This window comes from Sparus aurata, chromosome 5 (assembly GCF_900880675.1).
Source record: "Sparus aurata chromosome 5, fSpaAur1.1, whole genome shotgun sequence".
In the NCBI taxonomy this organism is placed as follows: Eukaryota; Metazoa; Chordata; class Actinopteri; order Spariformes; family Sparidae; genus Sparus; species Sparus aurata.
Window position 1 is genome coordinate 35,211,939 of NC_044191.1, and position 19,711 is coordinate 35,231,649.

Genomic DNA, 19,711 nt, shown 5'->3' on the forward strand with positions numbered 1-19,711 from the left:
GATTGAGGGAGAGGGGACAAAGTTCACAGGGAGCATGAAGGAGGAGGGGGTGAACAGGAGGAAGGTTAACAAAAAAAAAAAAAAAGAAAATTGACCTTTGAAAGGAAAACAGCAGGTGGAGAGCTAAAACCAGGCGGCTCAGGACACATCGGGAGGAAACTCTACACAGGAAAAATGAAAGTATAAGAAGGACTTCAGACACGATGAGGCCCGCCGCTGCTCGTCTGTGAGCCTGGAAGTGCACACAGGAGCCGTGTTTGTTTGCGAGGCGGCAGCGAGGTGAGGCGTCAGAATAATGGAGGAGAGGATAGAAGAGAGAGAAAGAGTCATGGCGAGGCCGAGCCGTCTGACCGCCCTCCAGGAGCAGCTGGTCTGGGCCCTGCTGGGGTCCGGACTGTCCCGGGACGTCCTGGTCCAGGCCATCGGGGAGCTGGAGCGGGACAGAGCGAGCGCCGGCGCCGAGAGAACAGAGAGGGGGGACGGAGAGAGCTCCGAGGAGGGAGAGATGGATTTCCCACCGCCGATATACCGAGAGCTGGAGAAGCTTCCCCCACAGGAGGCGGCCAAGCTGAAGGCTGAGGTGGATCAGCTCCTGCAGTGAGTCGCTCCTCTCTTCTTTCTCAGGCTGAATTATAAAATCATCTGTTACCTCCAGGAGATCTCAACCAAACACCTGAGAGTTCAAATATAAGTTAACCTGATGACATTTTTCTCTTAAAGCTCAGTTAAATGTCTGCCTCCTCCTCCTGCCTCTCCGTCTCTCTCTCTCTCTCTGCAATCCGGCTTTTGAGGCGAATTTAAAGCGGGTTCCTCCTTTGCTAGTTACTAATTACCCGACCCCATCATTATACTCTCCGGCCATTTCTTAATAAATAAGCTGCATGCATAGGTGAAGATTAATGGAGCAGGGCTGGTCATGTGGTCTGTGTACACACCGTGTGAGGGACGTTTCTCCAGGCGACAATCAGCTTTTTTACTGATATTTGGAAAATGCTGCACATGTTATCAGACACTGTTGAGTATTTTTAAGAGGTATTAAAATGCTTAATTAGCAGCTGTTTAAAAACATATTTTACAACATTTTCTTGTATAAACAACGTCTGAATCGTTTAATTTGTTGTATTTTTTTTAATTCTGTGTATTTTTCTGCTCCTGAACTGACAGAAACTGTTAAAAAAAGGCTTCTTAAAACCTTTAACATGTTTTCCCCTCCACTGATCTGAGTGCTGGACTTTGCCCCGCTGTGCTTTCTCTTATCTCGCTCTGTCAATAAGCCTCTCTACTTCCCTCTGACAGGCCACACTATATGTCTCCTGTTATGACAAACTGAGCCTGTTAACACACTTATTAAAAGACGTTTAACTGAGAGAGTGAAACACACAGAATTACACCAGAATATAAGGGAGGTTAACACACACAAACATGATGTGTCTGTCCAACAGAGGCGACCCCTGGCACGTCGCAAAAATGGTGAAAAGCTACATGCAGCAGCACAACCTCCCTCAGAGAGAGGTGGTGGAGTCCACCGGACTCAACCAGTCACACCTCTCACAGCACCTCAACAAAGGCACGCCCATGAAGAACCAGAAGAGAGCGTCTCTGTACACCTGGTACGTCAAGAAGCAGTGTGAGATCAGCCAACGTGAGTACAACCAGCAGCTGCTTCAGACGAGCATCAAACATCTGGAGATTCAGACCTGGTGTCAACATCTGTCCTGAGAGACCACCTGTGATCAGATCTCACTTCCTGCTCCGTATGCAAATAAACACATATGTCACTGGAATAAACAGACAGAGAGAAGTTCATGTAGAACATTTGCTGAATTAACAAGAAGGTCCAAATAATGCAGAATGAGACAGAGACAGAGTTTCACAGAGTTTATAAAGTGTCTCCAACTCAACAACTCACTAAATTGAGTGTTTTTTAAAGGGAGTCTGGGGACTTTCTCCACGGGGACAAAGAAGTAGCCTATATTGTTACTGTTTAGTGTCTTTGTAACATGTGACATGTTTAGATCAATAACATGTTTCTTCTTTCATAAATGGAGTGTAAATGGTGAAATCAGTGTAAACAGTGTGTTCAAACAGCTGATCAATGTTGGCAGGTAAGACTTTAGCACTTTAGACACAGAAGCAGACAGGCTGGTACAGACATGCTGCCACAAACTGACACTTTTTACAAGGAGACAAACAACTTCAGCTGAAAGATTTAATGCTGAATTTACAACAAGGACACAATGAGTTACAATCTGTTGTAGATATAGTTGCATAATCTTTATAAAGTGTTACGCTACTCAAAAACTCTTAAAATTAGCTGATTTGTTAAGGGAGTCAGGTGAGGTTGTGATGAAAGTTGGCCTCATGTTTTATATTTAATGCTGAATTTACAACAAGGACACAATGAGTTGGAATTTATCATAGATAAGTTTCACAAAGTTTGTCAAGTGTCTCCTCATTCAATTATTCTTAAAATCGGGCGATTTGTTAAGGGGGTCTGGTGATATTATGATTTATAGATGTAGTTGTTGAGGCTTCTTCTTCTTCGTGTTTCACAGAAACAAACTGACACTTTTAACATGGAGACAAACAACTTCAGCTTCTGATTTAATGCTGAATTTACAACAAGGACACAATGAGTTACAATCTGTTGTAGATATAGTTGCATAATCTTTATAAAGTGTTACGCTACTCAAAAACTCTTAAAATTAGCTGATTTGTTAAGGGAGTCAGGTGAGGTTGTGATGAAAGTTGGCCTCATGTTTTATATTTAATGCTGAATTTACAACAAGGACACAATGAGTTGGAATTTATCATAGATAAGTTTCACAAAGTTTGTCAAGTGTCTCCTCATTCAATTATTCTTAAAATCGGGCGATTTGTTAAGGGGGTCTGGTGATATTATGATTTATAGATGTAGTTGTTGAGGCTTCTTCTTCTTCGTGTTTCACAGAAACAAACTGACACTTTTAACATGGAGACAAACAACTTCAGCTTCTGATTTAATGCTGAATTTACAACAAGGAGATAATAAGTTAGAATTTATCATAAATAAGTTTCACACAGTTTGTTCAGTTTCTCCTCATGACACAACTCTTAAAATCACTACATTTGTTAAGGGAGTTTGGTGATGTTGTGGTCACTAGTTGTAGTTGTCATCAGTTGAGTCGGCCACAGCTGGAGGACACATGTTGCGTACACGTCGCTCTGAATGTTCTCTACATGATCGGATGCATGTCGGGGTCGTTCACCCCTCAGGACGGATGTTGACACCAGGTCTGAGCAGCTATTAGAGGGAGTCTGACAGAGAGGTTTAAAAAAAGGGAACTATTACCTTTCTCTTTCAGAGTTCACCAACGCCAAACACGGCCTGTCGTCAGGGGAGGAGCCGGGGGAGGAAACCAAGAAGGGACGGAGGAACAGGTTCAAATGGGGTCCAGCGTCTCTTCAGATCCTCTTCCACGCCTACGACCGACAGAAGAACCCCAGCAAGGAGGAGAGGGAGGGGTTAGTGGAGGAGTGTAACAGGTGAGATTGGATTATATTAAAGGAACATCCAGCCATTATCTCCTCCTCCCTCCATTCATTCATTCATTCATTCATTCATTCATTCATTTATCATCATGCTCTTCCTCCGTCAGGGCGGAGTGTATCCAGAGGGGGGTGTCTCCCTCTCAGCTCGCCGGCCTCGGCTCCAACCTGGTCACCGAGGTCCGGGTGTACAACTGGTTCGCCAACCGCCGCAAAGAGGAGGCCTTCCGACACAAACTGGCTCTCGACACGCCTTACACCACCCAGTCATCCTCTCACCCCACCCTCCCACCAAGTCCTGAGCACGGTAACAACCGCCATTCACCCGGCAGACATAGTCTTCTGCATCTAAATATTATTATTGGTTGCTTAATTTTGGGATAAAAACAAATATCTGTAATAGAACTAATCATCGAACTAGAACCACCAGACTCCATTAACAAATGTAGTGATTTTAAGAGTTGTTTCATGAGGAGGAACTGAACAAACTTTGTGAAACTTATTTATGATAAATTCTAACTCATTGTGTCCTTGTTGTAAATTCAGCATTAAATATAATACATGAGGCCAACTTTCATCACAACCTCACCAGACTCCCTTAACAAATCAGCCAATTTTAGGAGTTGTTGAGTAGCGTAACACTTTATAAAGATTATGCAACTATATCTACAACAGATTCTAACTCATTGTGTCCTTGTTGTAAATTCAGCATTAAATCTTTCAGCTGAAGTTGTTTGTCTCCTTGTAAAAAGTGTCAGTTTGTGGCAGCATGTCTGTACCAGCCTGTCTGCTTCTGTGTCTAAAGTGCTAAAGTCTTACCTGCCAACATTGATCAGCTGTTTGAACACACTGTTTACACTGATTTCACCATTTACACTCCATTTATGAAAGAAGAAACATGTTATTGATCTAAACATGTCACATGTTACAAAGACACTAAACAGTAACAATATAGGCTACTTATTTTTCCCCGTGGAGAAAGTCACCAGACTCCCTTTAAAAAACACTCAATTTAGTGAGTTGTTCAGTTGGAGACACTTTATAAACTCTGTGAAACTCTGTCTCTGACTAATTCTGCATTATTTGGACCTTCTTGTAAATTCAGCAACTGTTCTACATAAACTTCTTTCTGTCTTTGTGTAAAAAACATCATGTCAGTGTGTTTTGTTTCTTTGCGTGCAGGAGGGGAGGTGACGTCTGATCACAAGTGCTCACTCAGGAGTTCACTTTAACTCCTTGTTGTTGTTTCCAGGTGTGAAATACAGCCATCAGATCCTGTGTGACGCAGTGAGCTCAGTCAGAGGAGGTGGAGGAGAGAGAGTGGGTCGTCTTGTGGTCAGTCCGATCCACCTGGAGCCCAGTCACACACTCCTCGAGACTCAGAACCTCAAACAGGTGAGAGGTCGTGTCACAATCCCTCCCCAGCGTGTACAGTAGACTACCTGCACAGCGTCCTGATCATGCTGTTGTCTGCTCTCAGGTGTCCAGCGGCGGCCCACTGCCCCCAGTAAGCACTCTGACGTCACTGCACAGCCTGTCCGCCTCCCCCGCCTCCTCACAGAGCCTCATCATGGCCTCGCTGCCCGGCGTCATGAGCCTGGGGGAGTCCTCGCTCCTCATCGGTAATCAGGCTCTCCGTTTCCTTCCTGCGTTATGTGAGAATAAACAGAAAAATCACAGAACAATGTCGTTTGTTTTCCAGGTTTGACCTCCACGCAGCCTCAGACTGTGCCTGTCATCAACAGCGTGGGGGGCGGGTTCACCACGCTGCAGCCAATCTCCTTCCAGCAGCAGCTACACGCCTCGTCACAGCAGCCATTAGCTCAGCAGCTGAGCCACATGGGCGCCAGTCCCTTCATGACCACCATGGCACAGCTGCCCTGCCACAGTACGTCCACAAAAACCACTTCTGTTTCCTCTCACCTGTCGTGTTATTGATCCATCTAGATTTTTGTTTTTTTCATTTTGAGGTGAACTGTCCCTTTAACATATTCACTCACCTGTTCCTCTTCACAGTGTACAAGTCAGACTCACCTCAGTACCACTCGTCCAGTCTGCTGTCTCAGGCCATGGTCATCGCCGACGGCAGCAGCCTCGGGACGCTGACGAGCCTCGCCGCCGTCCGGCAGGTAACGAGCTCTGACGTGGAGCGACTCTGTTAACAGGTGAAGGAGGAGATACTCAGGTGATCGCTCATTTCTGTTTTGTGCAGATTCTAACAGCAGATCCTGAGGAAGAGACAGACTCACCTTTACAAGAAGACTCTCTACAGCTGCAGCCACACACACCTGTACCAGGTACGCAGCCGGAGGACCAATTACATCCTGATAACTAGATCCTGACAGAACACTTTAATACTCTCAGCTGCTTCTCAGAGACCATCAGGTGGAACAGATCACCTGGCTGAATCCAGTTACATCAATTTGAGACACTGTAATATTTTAATGAAACTTACATTCGTTAACTGTATTCTATCACACATCCTCCACCAGGGACGGAGCTGGTTGGTGTTCTGGGTCTCTGAGATCTTCATGTAGATGTTTTCATGTTTGTTAACAGCTGATAACACCTGTCACATCATAAAACCAGGGAGGTTTATAGTTCATGAAACTTTAATATAATACATTTAATTTGTTATAGTGCCTTTCAGGGTACGCAAGGACACTTAACAAAGTGGAACAAACAAAACAAAGAATAAATGGATAAACAAAACATACATATCAGATAAAGAAAAGTGTCTGGATCTAGAGCTGATAGGCCTGATTAAAAAGTCTCTTTTGAAAAGTTTTAGTTAGATTTACTTCACTCTTAACAATGAAATGCTTCATAAACTATTTATCAGCAGTTCATTAAAAGTTGCAGCTGTTAAAACTGAAATGTTAATCAATACTGTGAAGTCCACGTATAAAATCTTAAACATTCCTTCCTTTTTTTTCCTTATTCCCTTTTACCGTCTTCCTTTCTTTTTGCATCCTTATTTGTCATTCTTCCCTTTTTACTTTTTTTCCCTTCCTTCCCTCTTCATTATTATCATCATCATCATCATCCTCGTTATTATTATTATAATTATTTACACTTTCTGTAGTTCAGTCTCGAAGCTATAGATTGTAATACGAGCGTACCTGAACGACCAGAGTGACAACAAACATCTTCATCTTCATCACTTCCACGCTCACATGGACAGAAACAGAATCAGAACCCGTCCTTACAAAAGTTCTTGTGTTGTTGTGTTTTCGTGTCCAGCCTCCTCAGAGAGCCTGGATCTGTATCCTGCTCCTCAGACGACGGACAGCCATCAGTCTCACCTGCTGTCAGCTTCACCTGCAGACATCAGCTCCTACATCCCGACACAGATGGTGTCGACCGCACAGTAACAGAGTTCTGTCATCGCGCCCGGCCGGACTCAGGTGGGCCGCCGGCTGCCGGCTACCTGTGGAGTGAAGCTGGTGATACACCTGCAGTCAGAGGACGAATCAGCTGAGACGCTTCAAAGACTCTGAACGGCTGGAACACGAACAAGAATCCACGTTAGAGAAGATTCACTTTTGATACAACAATCAACTGAAAATCAACACTGAAACGTATTTTTATTAAAACGTAACATTCAGAAATTGTACATTAACTTGGAACTTTTAAACCGCATGTTACCTGCAATTTGTTTTTGTTTCTGTCACAGCCTCTGAATGTTTCTTAATGAGCAACAATATGAAAAGATTTAACTGTGGCTTCCTCACATACAATATACAAATGTTTTGGAAAATAAATCCTCATTCTCTCGTTTCTCACTCGTGACAGACTGGATTCAGACCAACATTAGAAAACATGATTCAGTCCAGAGCTTTTTGCTCCTCGCCGTTTCCCTCTCGCTTCTTCTTCTTCTTCTTCTTCTGTTTCACTTTGACCGGTTCCGGCTCCGAGCTGCCGTTCTGTTGGAGAGGAGAAGCTGCAGAGTCACTCTCTCCTCCAGTCTGTTTCCTCTTTTTCTTCTTCTTCACAACACAGCTCTCCTCGTCCTCTTCCTCCACCTCGGCCTCTTTCTTCTTCTTCTTCTTCTTCTTCTTCTTTGGTGTTTCAGAACAGGGAGGCTCTTCCGCGGGAGTGGAGGAGAACGAGGGTAAGAGATCTTTGACGGACACCGCTGCCTCCTTCAGCCTGGTTTCCATCTCACTGTCGCTGTCACTGTGACCAACACAGAAGCCAAATTAAAAGTTGAGTTACATCCTCTCCTCTTACCTGGAGAGTTAAAACGGTATTTTTGGTTTCAGATGCTCCTTTAAAGATTTATTTAAGATGAATAAAACACAAAAGAGAATGTGAACCTTGAGCTTGGAGCAGGCCGACGCCTCACAGCAGCTGGAGGCTCCTCGGCCGTCTGTCCCGGGACGGACGTAGAAAACAGACGAAATCCTGAGAAAGAAAACAAAAATGTGACCGAGGAACATTTACAGAGGAGACAGCAGAATCTAAGAATCAGGAATAAGAAGAAACTTCACCTTCATCATCATCATCATCATTATTATCATCCCGGTTTGCTGATTTCACACATGATGGAGTTTCAGTCCGCGTCTCTGAAATGCAGCTGACAGTAACACATGTTGTTCAGGTGTGAAACTGATTGTAGCATTAAAACACAGACAGCCTCTCCGTGCTGCAGCGACTCACCTGTCCAGCAGGGTTCCTAACTTTTTAGCGACGTGTGTTCGGAACCCCTCGGTGACCTGGAGCTCGTTGCCGTCATGTTCATGTTTGGCGACGACCAAACTGTAACACAGCGAGACGGAAATCAACATAAAATTCACTTCTGACGTTTAACTCAAGCAACAGCAGCTGTTTTCACTGCAGCACCAACGAGCTGTAACTAACTATTTATTTAATGCATTAATTATTAGAGATGCACCATATTAACAGAGCAAAGCTTTATTTTAGTTTTTATTGTAACACTGAAATTAAAACCATTAAATACGTAATACAAAGCTGGAGAAGATAATAAGAATATAAGCTTTTCATCTTTGCTCTCTACACCCAAATCTCTCTCATCTTGATGTGTGCAGGCTGTAAACTTATCTCAAAACTATTATTATCATCTAATAATCATCTAGAAAATGTCAAATAAACTGAAAAATGACAGAAAAAAAATCTGGGCGAAACTGAAATTAGATTTTTGAGGCCGATGCAGATAAACAGATACTGAGAAGTGACATTATAATAAACCTGAGCTGCTGCTGAGGACTTGTGGGAGGACAGGTGAGTCACCAGGTGAGTTACCAGGTGAGACTAGCAAGTAATTTGATATATCAAACCAGTTGGCAGCTAGCTTTGTTTTGATCAACTAATTGTTGCAGCAATTCAGGCAACTACCTGTGAGATCCTTCAAACATTCACACGTTTAACTTTATGTTAAACTTTTACATGTAGTCGTTACTTCTGCAGGTGTCACACTCGGTGCATGCGTCACACTCGGTGCATGCTTACCGTTTCGACTGTTGCACACTGGCGTCTCCATCTACAACACAAAGACAGCAGCTTGTCATCAGCAGGTAAAACAAACCCCTGTGTGAGTGAATGAGTTCAGTTTATGGTGCCGGAAGTTAAATCCTGCAGGCTGCAGGAGGTTAAAGCTGAATAAAGAACTCTGGAGTGCATTAATGACAGCAGAGATGTCGGAATGTGTGTTTCTGACGTTCACACATCTGCAGTCAACTTTTAAACCTCCTCTGCCTTTAAATTAGACATATTCCAGGTGGAGTTCTGAATGGGCTGGTGTTGTGGACCGTATCAGTCCGTACAGTTACTTCTTCTTCTTCTGTCTTTATTAATTCAGCAGGAAAATGTCTCACCTGTGTTTGTGTCCCTCCGTGTGTCCCACACCGCCTCCTGACACCTCCGCAGCGCCTCGTCGTCACTGCTGCTGGAGTCTTCACACACACCGACCATCTTTCTGACGGAGGCCGCCATGATGGATCCACATGTGCCGCTGCTGGGCTCTGTTGTCAGCCGGGGATTCTGGGTAATGTAGTTAGTTTGCTGGTCGAGAAGAAGTGAGCAGACACAAACAGGCTGACAGCAGTGCACTCTGGCTGTCAGGTTTATACAGAGGCACATTTAAATCATTAAACTGATAGATGTGGATGAAAAGTAATAAATAAATATGAGGAAAATGTATGACATAAAAATGACATTTTGAGTCATGAATAGTAAGTAAGCAAGTTTTTATTTATATAGCACTTTTTTAAAACAAAGTTTGCAAAGTGCTGTACAGGGCACAGTTAACATAAAACATAAACAACCATAAAAATAAACAAAATAAAGTTAATAAATGACTATGATATGAAAAGTCCTAATTTGGGATAAAAAAAAGTCAAACATGTAAGATAAAAGTCCTGTTTATGGGATTAAAATTCACCACTGAGAGATATAAAATAATAAATATGACACAAAAGGTCAAATTATGAAAAGGTCATAATTGTGACATGACAAATTGAAATTAGAAAAAAACATAATTACTACTAATTATTACTATTTTTGGGATAAAATGTCAAAATTATGAAATAACAGTTATAATTATTATCAAAATAATGAGGAAAAAGTATGAAATGTGAAATAAAAGTCATAATTTGGGATAAAAGGTCATAATTATGGGATTAAAAGTAATTTATCTGCCATACGAATTGAAATCAGACAATTCTGCCTTTTTTTTTCCCCTAAAAAAAAAATGACTCAAACGAATCAATTGCTTAGCAAAATAGCTGATGATGAAAAACTGATCAATTAATCGTTGCAGCTCCAGTTCTGACAGAACCATGAACTGAAACATCATCTACTTAAAATGAGCACTCAGTTTGCACCGTGACTGTTTGCAGACACTTTTATTTACAATAAATCCGAAACAACATGAAGGCATCATTTGTAAAAAATCAGCCGATACGAAAACAAGAGTCAGACAGCAGGTCACAGGTCACAGCGCGGATCAGAACATTTCAGGGTCGGTCGGGTCGTCTTTTTGTGCAGATGTGCGATAGTGTTCCCACTTTTCAAGGCATTTAAATCATCAGATTTTAAGGTGATAATAATTTACAGTCTGAGACACATCGACTGTGTCGGGTGACGGAGTGAAGTGTGAGCCTGATATCACGTCTGCTGAGGTTATTAAAACTGTAAAATAACTAATCATTCAGAGTAAACAGTTTGTGAAACGACTCAACACACGCTGTTCCACACGAGGCAGAAATGCAAGATGAGAAATGTGACAACGAGCCTGATGTGAGTGTTTGTCTGACACGGAAAAGGACAAAACAATGAAAACTTGGATTTAAGGCACGTTGGATCCAGTGAGAGGAAGCCCAGATCATCAGGGAATTTAAAAACAACTTCCAGACTGTTCCGGTTCCCATTTCATAATTTAAATGATGAAGTCATGTGAAGGTTTAAAAGCCTTCTGACTTTCTGGTCGCTGCTGATTTACATTCAAATGTGAAAATCAAAACAAAACAATATAGTTGGATCAGAGTGGACACACAGACTGGAAATGACGTGACAACAGGGATCAGTGCAACTCTTCATCGTTACAACCTCTCCTGTGTACAAGTCAACATTACTTCTGTCTCTTGTGATCAAATCAACACCAATCTGATAAAGTGTAAACAAAACAGATGAACATCCAGCCGGGTCTTTGTTTTGTGGACTGTGAAACTTCACCTGACTTTACGTCAGCGTGAGGGAGGAGATGATGACTGGCTTTTTTATTTTGGGGTGAACTGTTCCTTTAACTAAAGTAGAATTGCAGAAATCATCAATATCGTCAACGAGCACTTTAAAAACAGGTCAACTTTTGTTTCTCCTTCATTGTTATAAGAGCATAAACCAACAGATGGATCGCTGCTGTCGTTTTGTGCGTCTGTGGTGTTTCATCAGAGAGACACAATCAAGCTCTTCTCCACCAAATGAGCTCTGGTTCTTCAAAGTCGGAGCTTTCTAGCGAACCAGCACACCAGTTCTGAGCGTGACGGTTATACAACCGACGTGTAGAATATCAAACATCCACTTCAGGTGGAGGAAAACCTGCCATTTTCTGGTTCTAGTTGGGAAAGATCTTTTCTGGTCAAAATACTCCGAACAGTCGAACATTACGGGCTTGAACCCAAACACAAACATCTAAAAAGGACACTCCTAAAGAATGGGATTCACAGTGCTGCATCACATAAACCAGGAAGGCCACAAAGGATTAAATAACTGTGATTAGACGAACTGTTGGGGACACAGACGGCACACTGAGAGTCTGATTCTGCTGCTGTCTCGTCTGTTTCATGAATCCCAGAGTTTGATAGAACAAACAGTCGATTTCCTATTGAGAGCTAAGACGTAACGGATATTATCAGGATGAACACGACATGGCATCATGAAAAGAGTTCACGCTGTTCTTGAATTATAAGACTAGAGACTAGATTGGTCAACATTTAAGGAACAGTTCACACAAAAGCTCCGGAAATGTTTTATGGACTAAAACTTGAGAACAAAATGACAAAATCTTCTTTTTTGGGTGAACTGCTCCTTTAAATGTCGAGATGAAGCTTAAGTATCTGACACAAACATCCTCGACGACTCACAACTGATAACAGATATTAAGGAAGAACAAAACTCAAAGTCAGCTCATGCTACATGATCGTCTACGACTAACAACAATACTGCAAAACATCTACACGACTGCTCGCTGCGTCTCCACACACCAAACACAACTGTCAGCTGCAAAGAAAACACACTGATAACATACTTCATACTTCCTTAACTATACATACTTTAGTAAATGAAGTTATAACTAACACAGTCTAACACAGGCTCCGTGACTCATAGTGTCCCTTTCCAGCAGAGACGGCAGGAAACTTAAGGCAGTAACATGAAGCTCGTACAACAAACCCAAAGACAGAACAAAAAGGTTTCAGTCAGATTTAACAGAAATATTTAAGAGCATTCCTCTGAGCTGTACGAGGTCCTGATGAATGGATCCAGGATTTCATAAGAAGGCAGACGTGGTCCATTGATGCTGAAGAATGTTGTAACGTTCGTAGGAATGGAGAGAATAATTCTGTCCCCCAAGAAGAAGCTTCTGGATGGTTGTAATCCAGGAAATCAATCCCCTGGGAAGTATTGCACACATTCTTCCCTTCAGCCTTTACAGACCTCCATTGTAGGCATAGTCTGCCTTGTTGTGCATGATGAGTTTGTTGTCCACAAAGTAGAAACTGTCTGATCTGGTCTCGTAAGGGTGCGCCACCATTTGGCGAACTGGAAGAGGAGAAGAAAAGGAAAGCAGTGAGGACCAACATGTGGATTATTGTGTGAAATGTGCATCAACGTTAGAGAGTCTTGATGAGATCAGAACTCACTGAGGTCGTCTGGAAGCTGTGGGAACTCATAAATGTGTTCACAGGTGTTGCGGCTGTTTGGGATGCAGAAACCGAAGTCAAAGTCAAAGTTCTTGAGGAGGCGTCCCTGGAAGTAATGCCTCTCGATCATCCGGAAGCTGTTAATGGGCCGGTCGCCCACCGTGAACTCCACACTGAGGTTCAGAGACGGAGCAGAGAAAGAGACTGAACATAAGAGTCTGATTATTATGCTCATGCATGTTTAATCAGAGAGTTATGATCCATTTACTTACGTTGCACCGACTGTACACAGTTTTAGGAAGGCTGGTGTGAACTGATATCGCACAAATCGTCCTGCACTGGTGTCGACGTCTCCACCGTCCTCCACACCCTCCACAGGACCTGATGGAGGACGCACGTTTAGTCTACTGGCATTTAAATTGTTAACGATAATGCACCTGCATACATCTTTTTATTATTATCTGTTACATGTCATTGCTCCCACAGTCTCCTCCTTCATGATGATATAAAGTCAGTGAAGTGTCGTAGTCCACAGAACAGTTCTAGAGCTTCACAGTAAAGCAGAGTTGCAGGATTCTGCTGAACAACTGAAGCAGCTGCAGACTTGATTTAAAACCGGGATATCAACGGTTACATATGATGATCTTTAGGTTCATTTCCACACCGACACTTGCTGTGTCTCAGTTCAGGGTCTGCATCCTCTGAAGGACTCGGCCTTTATGGTCTTTGAAGGCGAGTCCTTCAGAGAGACCTTGTTAACCTTGTCAGCTGTTGTTAAATGTGACCTTTGGAGCATTTCCTGGTTGCGTCACCAGATGTTTTACCCTTATGTCACGATTTCTGCGAAAGTGACGATCTACGCCAGGTGATGTCGCCATTTTCTCTCTTTCTTTCTTCTTTTTCGGGCACGCAAAGAATCTTGGGATATGTGAGGCCACGAAGGATCGTAGCGGTGCGTCCTCCAAAAACAGGGAAAAGAAGGAGCATCTGGAGGAGCCTTCAGACTGGGACAGCCTTCACGTAGCGTTGTGACGTAATTGGCTTTCAAATGCTCCTCTGAAGGATGCAGACCCTGAACTGAGACACAGAAATAGTGTCTACTAACGGATTCGTTTTTAATTGAGGGCGAGGGATTTAAAGAGTTAGTCCAGTACCGTTAACTCGAGGATCAGCTTCAAGTCAAGCTTGCCAGGGCAGACAGGCTAATGTTAGCTCTGACAAGTGAAAGTTAACTTCACAACTACCTGTCACTTCATCAGTGCTGACTGGGAGTCAGGAGGTCCAGTTAGTGTTCTCCTCACTCAGAGCCTCTCGGTCCAGGACACGTCAGACATCATCACAGAGAAGCTAGAAGGACAGCTTCTCTTGTGTTTCACGCCATTTTGTGCTTTCTTAATAATTAAATGGCAACTCATCTGTTATTTAACTGAAACTTATATCCCTTTTTAAAATGTTAAGAAATAACTGGTTGTGTTCAATGTCCCCAGCCACTTCAGTTATTTAGGAGAATGCTGCAACACTGTTTTGCTTTGAAGCTCCAGGAATGTTTAGTGGACTACGAAACTTCACCTGACTTTCCATCAGCATGGAGCGTAACTGTGTCTGTGTGCAGGCATCAACTTATAAAGTGTTAGCGCTCCTGTGACAACACAGACAGAACGACAGTCATCAAGCAACTGACTGCACGAATGTGTAAACTGACAATCACTAACTTGAAGTTGAATTAAATGATTCTCCGGACAGAAAACTGAAACTTACATATGCATTTTATTGGAATCTGTCCTCCAGTTTAGGAATATCAAGTTTAGTGGAGTTTGTACGTCACTTACCACAATTGGGAGGTTTGGCGATCTCAAACAGCACAGTTCCCGTCTCCAGGTCTCTGATTTTGAAGCGTGTAAAATCAATGTTGTAGATATTGTCCTCAGGTTTACAAAGATAATCTGGAATGAGTTAGAACACAGAGAGTTCATGTTTAGACAATCTCAAACATGAAGTGAAAAGGAGCTCCTGTGCACGACAGTCTGGGATATTTTGTGAGATTCACCAGGAACTTAAAGGATTCATTTTGTGTCTGGTTAGAACACACTTTGTCACCCTCACTTAAAGAACTGGGACAGAACCTGATGAACAACCAGGAGTTTCAGTATCTGTTTTCTGGCTCCTGCACCTTGCAGCAGTGGTGATTAATGCTGCAGCTCGCAGCTATTCAGCAGAGTTAGAGGAGGGAAGTCATGCCATTGTTGTCTGGTCCGGGAAACAGCCAAAAACAATGGGAGGCATTAAGCATTAGCTGCTACAGTGTTGGACCGGGTGTCAGATGACGGAGCCTGGGGTCTGACTCACAGGGTTCAGGGTGGAAGGCGATGATAATTTAAGGGAACCAAAGAAAATAACAGATCAGATTCCTGTTAGCAGCACTTAGCAAAAACTCTGACATTAACAATGAATCAAGTGATTACATGTCATGTGAAAGCGGTTGGTCGCACTTTCAGCTGCGTCGAGTCAAACTATATCTTTACTTCATTAGTTTTACCATGCTGGGATGGACCGTCTCCAGAGCTGGGCCAAAGCGTGCCCGGCTGACCCATGATGATCCCCCTCATCCCCCTCAAGACCAGAGAGAAGGGCCTTTTTAAATGTTTCCGTTTATTCAGCTCAACTTCTGTAACTTCTAACTGAACAGCTGTGATTTGAAGTCTCTCCATGTCACTCTTTTTTAAATAGCTTTTCTCGGCTTTAGGGAAGTTGAACAAATATAAAACCACCATGGATCGTTTGTCGTTCAAGGTGCCTATTAACAGTTTTATATGTGTCTGACATTAAATTCAAAAAGTAGCTCCTAAATCCTGTTCAAAATGGACTCATGCCTAAACAGAGCACGGCCCAGCTCGCAGGACATCACCAAAGTCCTTTAAAGCAAGTCTTGGCACTTGGTAGCCATCTTGGCAACGCACCGTGCAGTTTCAGTACATCAACTTCCTGTTACAGCTTAATTGGACTTTAATTGGACTACTGCCATCGTCCCAGTATACAACAACCAGGAGGGAATCAATATACTGAAAGAAGTTTGTCCAACTCCACCACGAGCTTTGGTATTTTGAAAATGTTGCATCTCCACAGTTTCCTTCCATCAATGTAATTCAAAATGTTTAATATCTTCAGCTGAAACAACATTAACTGAGTCTCCTCATCAGTCCAAAAATGTGTATTCTTGCTTTAACTCGCACCATGTTGAGACCTTTGTTATCGTCTAACTCGACTTCCAACCTCATCCTCTGGCTGTGTTAGTCCAACTTTTGAGAAATTCAATTAAGTACAATTAACACAATAGTCCCACTTTGTCTGACGTCATTTGAACGCAGTGAATGTGATTGGCTGATATCTTTCTCTGAGGCAGATGATTGTTTTTTCTGGGGGAAGGAGGCGGGACATGTGTCAGACAACCCTGACATGAATAAAGTCATTCATCTCTATTTTCTCTGGTCATGTGGCACCAGTTTCAAAATATTAATGTCTTCATTAATTAATCATCAGCCCACAGAACACTTCTCTAACGCAGCTTTACAAACAGGGGGGCCTGAACTATATTCTAACTGGGGAACGTTAGCTCAAATTCTCCGCTACGTCCCTGTGTACATCCTTCTACGGTTAACAATAGACTTGAGATGCCTCATATTAAAGCAGATTAAAACGTAATCAGTTAACGTTGCGTGTTTGACTCACACAACACCGTTAATCAGTATTTTTTTTAAAGTAAAGCTCGTTTAATGAACTTATTGGTGAACCGATCTAAAAACTTAGCCACAATTAGCATTGGGTACATGATGTCCGTTGAGCGGGTGCGATCGTACCGACTTTAATTCCGTTAACTCCACATAACGTACCCTCGGTGACAGCCCGCAGACCCAGGACGTGGTCCGGGGAGATATCTTTGCCCAGAGCCCGGAGTTCATCCTCCGTGACCACAGGCCACTTCTCCGGCTGACTGCGCCTCGACTTCAGCTTCTTCAGCATTCCTCCGCCACTCTTTCGGTCCCTGTGGTTGGTCTCTGAGCCGGTGTCCGCGTCTTTCTGAGCCTTACTGACTGCCGCTTTGTTCCGGGAACCGTTCATACCGGACGCGGCGGCGGTTATGAAAAGAGCTGAGCTGCTTTTTAATTAGTGGTCGACTCAACAAACTGCGGGTGTCATTTCAAGATGGCGTCAAACGTTTATTGGGGACGGAAAAGTCCGATTGTGATTGGCTGAGAGCGGTGCCGATTGTCATAGTTACCGAGGGGGTGCGTTTGGTTTGATGCGCAGGTCCTCCCGTTTCTTCGTCGACCGTTACATTTAATGTGTTGCGAGAATACTATTCCCATGCGCCATTTTAAAATCTAAAAACTGTCACATAACATCGAGTCCGTTTCGCGGAAATATATGAACAGTCGGTGTGTTTGTTTCTGTCTCAAACAAACAGTCTGGATGTGCTGACGAACAGACAGCTACGAATTCCTGCTGCCCCGTGTCCAATGTCGAGTACACCCTTTGTCCCTGATGTCGTCCACCGGGGGCGCTAGTGCTCTCTCTGCCCGCCCGGCGGGCAGGTTTGTTGCCGGAAGTTCCCACGGAAGAAGAGCGGAGCAGCGATGGTGCGGGTGAAGTCGAGGTAAAAATGTGCCCTCATGGAACACATGCACACATGTTGTGTGTTCACCGTTGTTTTCTGACGGCTCCTGTTCCTCCTGAAGGTATTTACTGTGCGAGCTGAACGTGTCGGACAGGAGCAGCCTGCTGCTGCTGGATGACCGAGCTGTGTCAGCGGCAGTGAAGGCGGCGGTGGCCCGAACACACGGAGACTATGGAGCCGCTCTGTGCAGCATCAGGTTCAACGGTGAGCAGTGGAGGAAGTATTTAGATACTTTACTCAGGTTACAAATACAAGCACTGCATTCAGATAAAAAGTAGAACAAATAATCAGAAAAAACCTTAAAAGTTACTATAAATTTGTGTTGCATTGGCTCTGAGGCAGCATGGAAAGTAATGTGTTTGTCACAGACATGTAACAGAATTAAAGTACAATTTTTGTTTACAAAATATAATAATGATAATAATACATGTTATTTATATAGTGCTTTTAAGTACACAAAGACACTTTAAAGGTTAAAACTGAAATATAAAAACAACACACGTAAAATATAAAGTAAAGAAACAAGTTATACATTAAAAGAGATTTTAAAAAGGTGAGTTTTGGTGAGTGTTTTGAAAGTGTTGAGTTCTGTACAGTCTCTGATGTGTTTGGGGAGTTTGTGATCTCGGGGCTTTTGCAGACTGTGATCACGAGCTGTTTGGACACGTCTGATGTTTTTTTGTCTCCAGCTGCTTCAGTTGTTTAGCAGAATGCTGCAACTCTGTTTTACTGTGAAGCTCCAGAACTGTTCTGTGGACGACAACGCCTCACCTGACTTTACATTTTGTCCTCTATCATGAGGATAATAAAGATTCCTCCAGGCTTAAACCTTAATGATGACACTGTTCTGGTAGTTTCAGCATGGTGAAGTGTTGACTCTGTTGTTTGTTTCTTTTCAGTGAAATATTTGAACGCTCACACTGGAATAGTGTTCCTGCGCTTCCCCAAAAGTTGTTACAGACTCCTCTGGTCTGCTTTGCCGTTCATCACCAGTATTGAGACTCGTGGGCAGAAAATCCCCTGTTTTTTCAACTGTTTGCATGTAGGAGGTGGGAAATTCAAAAAAACACATTTCATAATGAATCATCTTAAATATCAGTTGAACACTAATGAAAGGTATTCGTTTTCTCCAGGAACAATTAGAACGTGTCAGAAGTTTCTGATTCGTTACAACAAACAGCAGCTTCATCGAATGCTCCCCACGTGTAAAACAAAAGGTAAGAGATCTAATCTAATGTGATTCATACTGAACTCTGCAATTACAGTCGAAAGTGATCCTTTTATTAAGTTAAGTGTATGTTAAGTCTTCAATAATAAGATCCTGATAATAACTTTAAATGTTTCCCAGTGTTGAAAATAAATCTTACACCATGTATTGAAACATTTCACCTCTAATCCTATTGAATTTTTTTTTTAACATCGTAGTCCGTATTAAAAACCTGAATAGAAGATGGACAAACAAAAATAAACTTGACATTTTTTTCTGTTTTTCTGATTCGCAGAAGAAGAAAATCAGGTTTGCGAAGCCATTCTGAACTGTTCCCTAACAGGAGGAAGAAGGGAAGCATTTGAAGATGAATTCGAGAGTGAAGAGGATGAAGAAGAGTGACTCACGATGTAGATTTCATTTGTCGAGTGGCTCTGATTTATTTTTATTTTTTATTTTTTGAGGGACTGAGAGAAAAGAAGATATGAAGCATTTAAAGAAACACATACCCTACTGTGTGGAATTGCTTCTGAATAACCAAATCTTATTTAAGTGTTGACATGGTCTAATTTAGAAGACAGAGTTTTTTATGTTTGAATACATTTATTTTGTATTTATACTTGTGCATTGTTTCTCATTTGTATTTGGTTTACAAATTAAAGCACTATTTTTGAAGATGATGTATTTTGTGTGATAAAAATAAATTGTATTTGTGCACACACTTACAGTTCGTATCAGTTATACGTTATTGATCCCCATTGGATAGTTTTTGTAAAACCATATAAATGTTAATGGTGTCACGCAGTAAAGACGCTCATATATGTACATTATATTAGCTCATATAGCAAAATATTTAAAGCTGCAGTCTGGAGCTGTGAGAACAAAATGGATTTAGCCAGAATATTTGAATGAGTACAGCTCCCA

At 42.5% G+C, this 19,711-nt stretch overlaps 4 protein-coding genes and 1 long non-coding RNA gene across 7 annotated transcripts; 2 read left to right on the top strand and 3 right to left on the bottom strand.

The window, feature by feature from the left end:
* LOC115581308 (hepatocyte nuclear factor 1-alpha-like) lies at window positions 1-7,292 on the top strand. Of its 2 annotated transcripts, none has more exons than XM_030416285.1 (10): window positions 1-597; window positions 1,443-1,642; window positions 3,345-3,525; window positions 3,639-3,835; window positions 4,781-4,923; window positions 5,009-5,150; window positions 5,231-5,416; window positions 5,545-5,657; window positions 5,741-5,825; window positions 6,772-7,292. In XM_030416285.1, the coding sequence occupies exons 1-10, from the start codon at window positions 296-298 to the stop codon at window positions 6,900-6,902; spliced, it is 1,680 nt and encodes a 559-aa protein (XP_030272145.1). In that variant the 5' UTR covers window positions 1-295; the 3' UTR covers window positions 6,903-7,292. The 2 variants fall into 2 exon arrangements, with proteins under 2 accessions (XP_030272145.1, XP_030272144.1); XM_030416284.1 differs by having other exon boundaries at window positions 276-597; window positions 3,321-3,525.
* On the bottom strand, window positions 116-3,447 carry LOC115581322 (uncharacterized). The gene is made up of 2 exons (XR_003984024.1): window positions 3,332-3,447; window positions 116-1,778 (listed from the first exon to the last, which is right to left on the bottom strand). It is a non-coding gene; the product is annotated as an uncharacterized LOC115581322 (long non-coding RNA).
* On the bottom strand, window positions 7,097-9,541 carry LOC115581312 (protein CUSTOS-like). 2 transcript variants are annotated; one of them, XM_030416290.1, is made up of 6 exons: window positions 9,366-9,541; window positions 9,001-9,031; window positions 8,191-8,289; window positions 8,022-8,107; window positions 7,848-7,935; window positions 7,097-7,707 (listed from the first exon to the last, which is right to left on the bottom strand). In XM_030416290.1, the coding sequence occupies exons 1-6, from the start codon at window positions 9,481-9,483 to the stop codon at window positions 7,356-7,358; spliced, it is 774 nt and encodes a 257-aa protein (XP_030272150.1). In that variant the 5' UTR covers window positions 9,484-9,541; the 3' UTR covers window positions 7,097-7,355. The 2 variants fall into 2 exon arrangements, with proteins under 2 accessions (XP_030272150.1, XP_030272151.1); XM_030416291.1 differs by having other exon boundaries at window positions 7,848-7,937; window positions 8,033-8,107; window positions 9,366-9,540.
* Window positions 9,542-10,375: 834 nt separating this feature from the next.
* LOC115582311 (protein unc-119 homolog B-like) lies at window positions 10,376-17,169 on the bottom strand. The gene is made up of 5 exons (XM_030418224.1): window positions 16,796-17,169; window positions 14,738-14,851; window positions 13,181-13,289; window positions 12,909-13,081; window positions 10,376-12,807 (listed from the first exon to the last, which is right to left on the bottom strand). Exons 1-5 carry the CDS (start codon window positions 17,022-17,024, stop codon window positions 12,695-12,697), a joined length of 738 nt encoding a protein of 245 aa, XP_030274084.1. The 5' UTR covers window positions 17,025-17,169; the 3' UTR covers window positions 10,376-12,694.
* A 305-nt stretch (window positions 17,170-17,474) lies between these two features.
* On the top strand, window positions 17,475-19,467 carry LOC115582312 (ribonuclease P/MRP protein subunit POP5-like). Its single transcript, XM_030418225.1, has 5 exons — window positions 17,475-17,559; window positions 17,642-17,784; window positions 18,480-18,629; window positions 18,714-18,797; window positions 19,083-19,467. The coding sequence occupies exons 1-5, from the start codon at window positions 17,540-17,542 to the stop codon at window positions 19,187-19,189; spliced, it is 504 nt and encodes a 167-aa protein (XP_030274085.1). The 5' UTR covers window positions 17,475-17,539; the 3' UTR covers window positions 19,190-19,467.
* The last annotated feature ends 244 nt before the right edge of the window (window positions 19,468-19,711 follow it).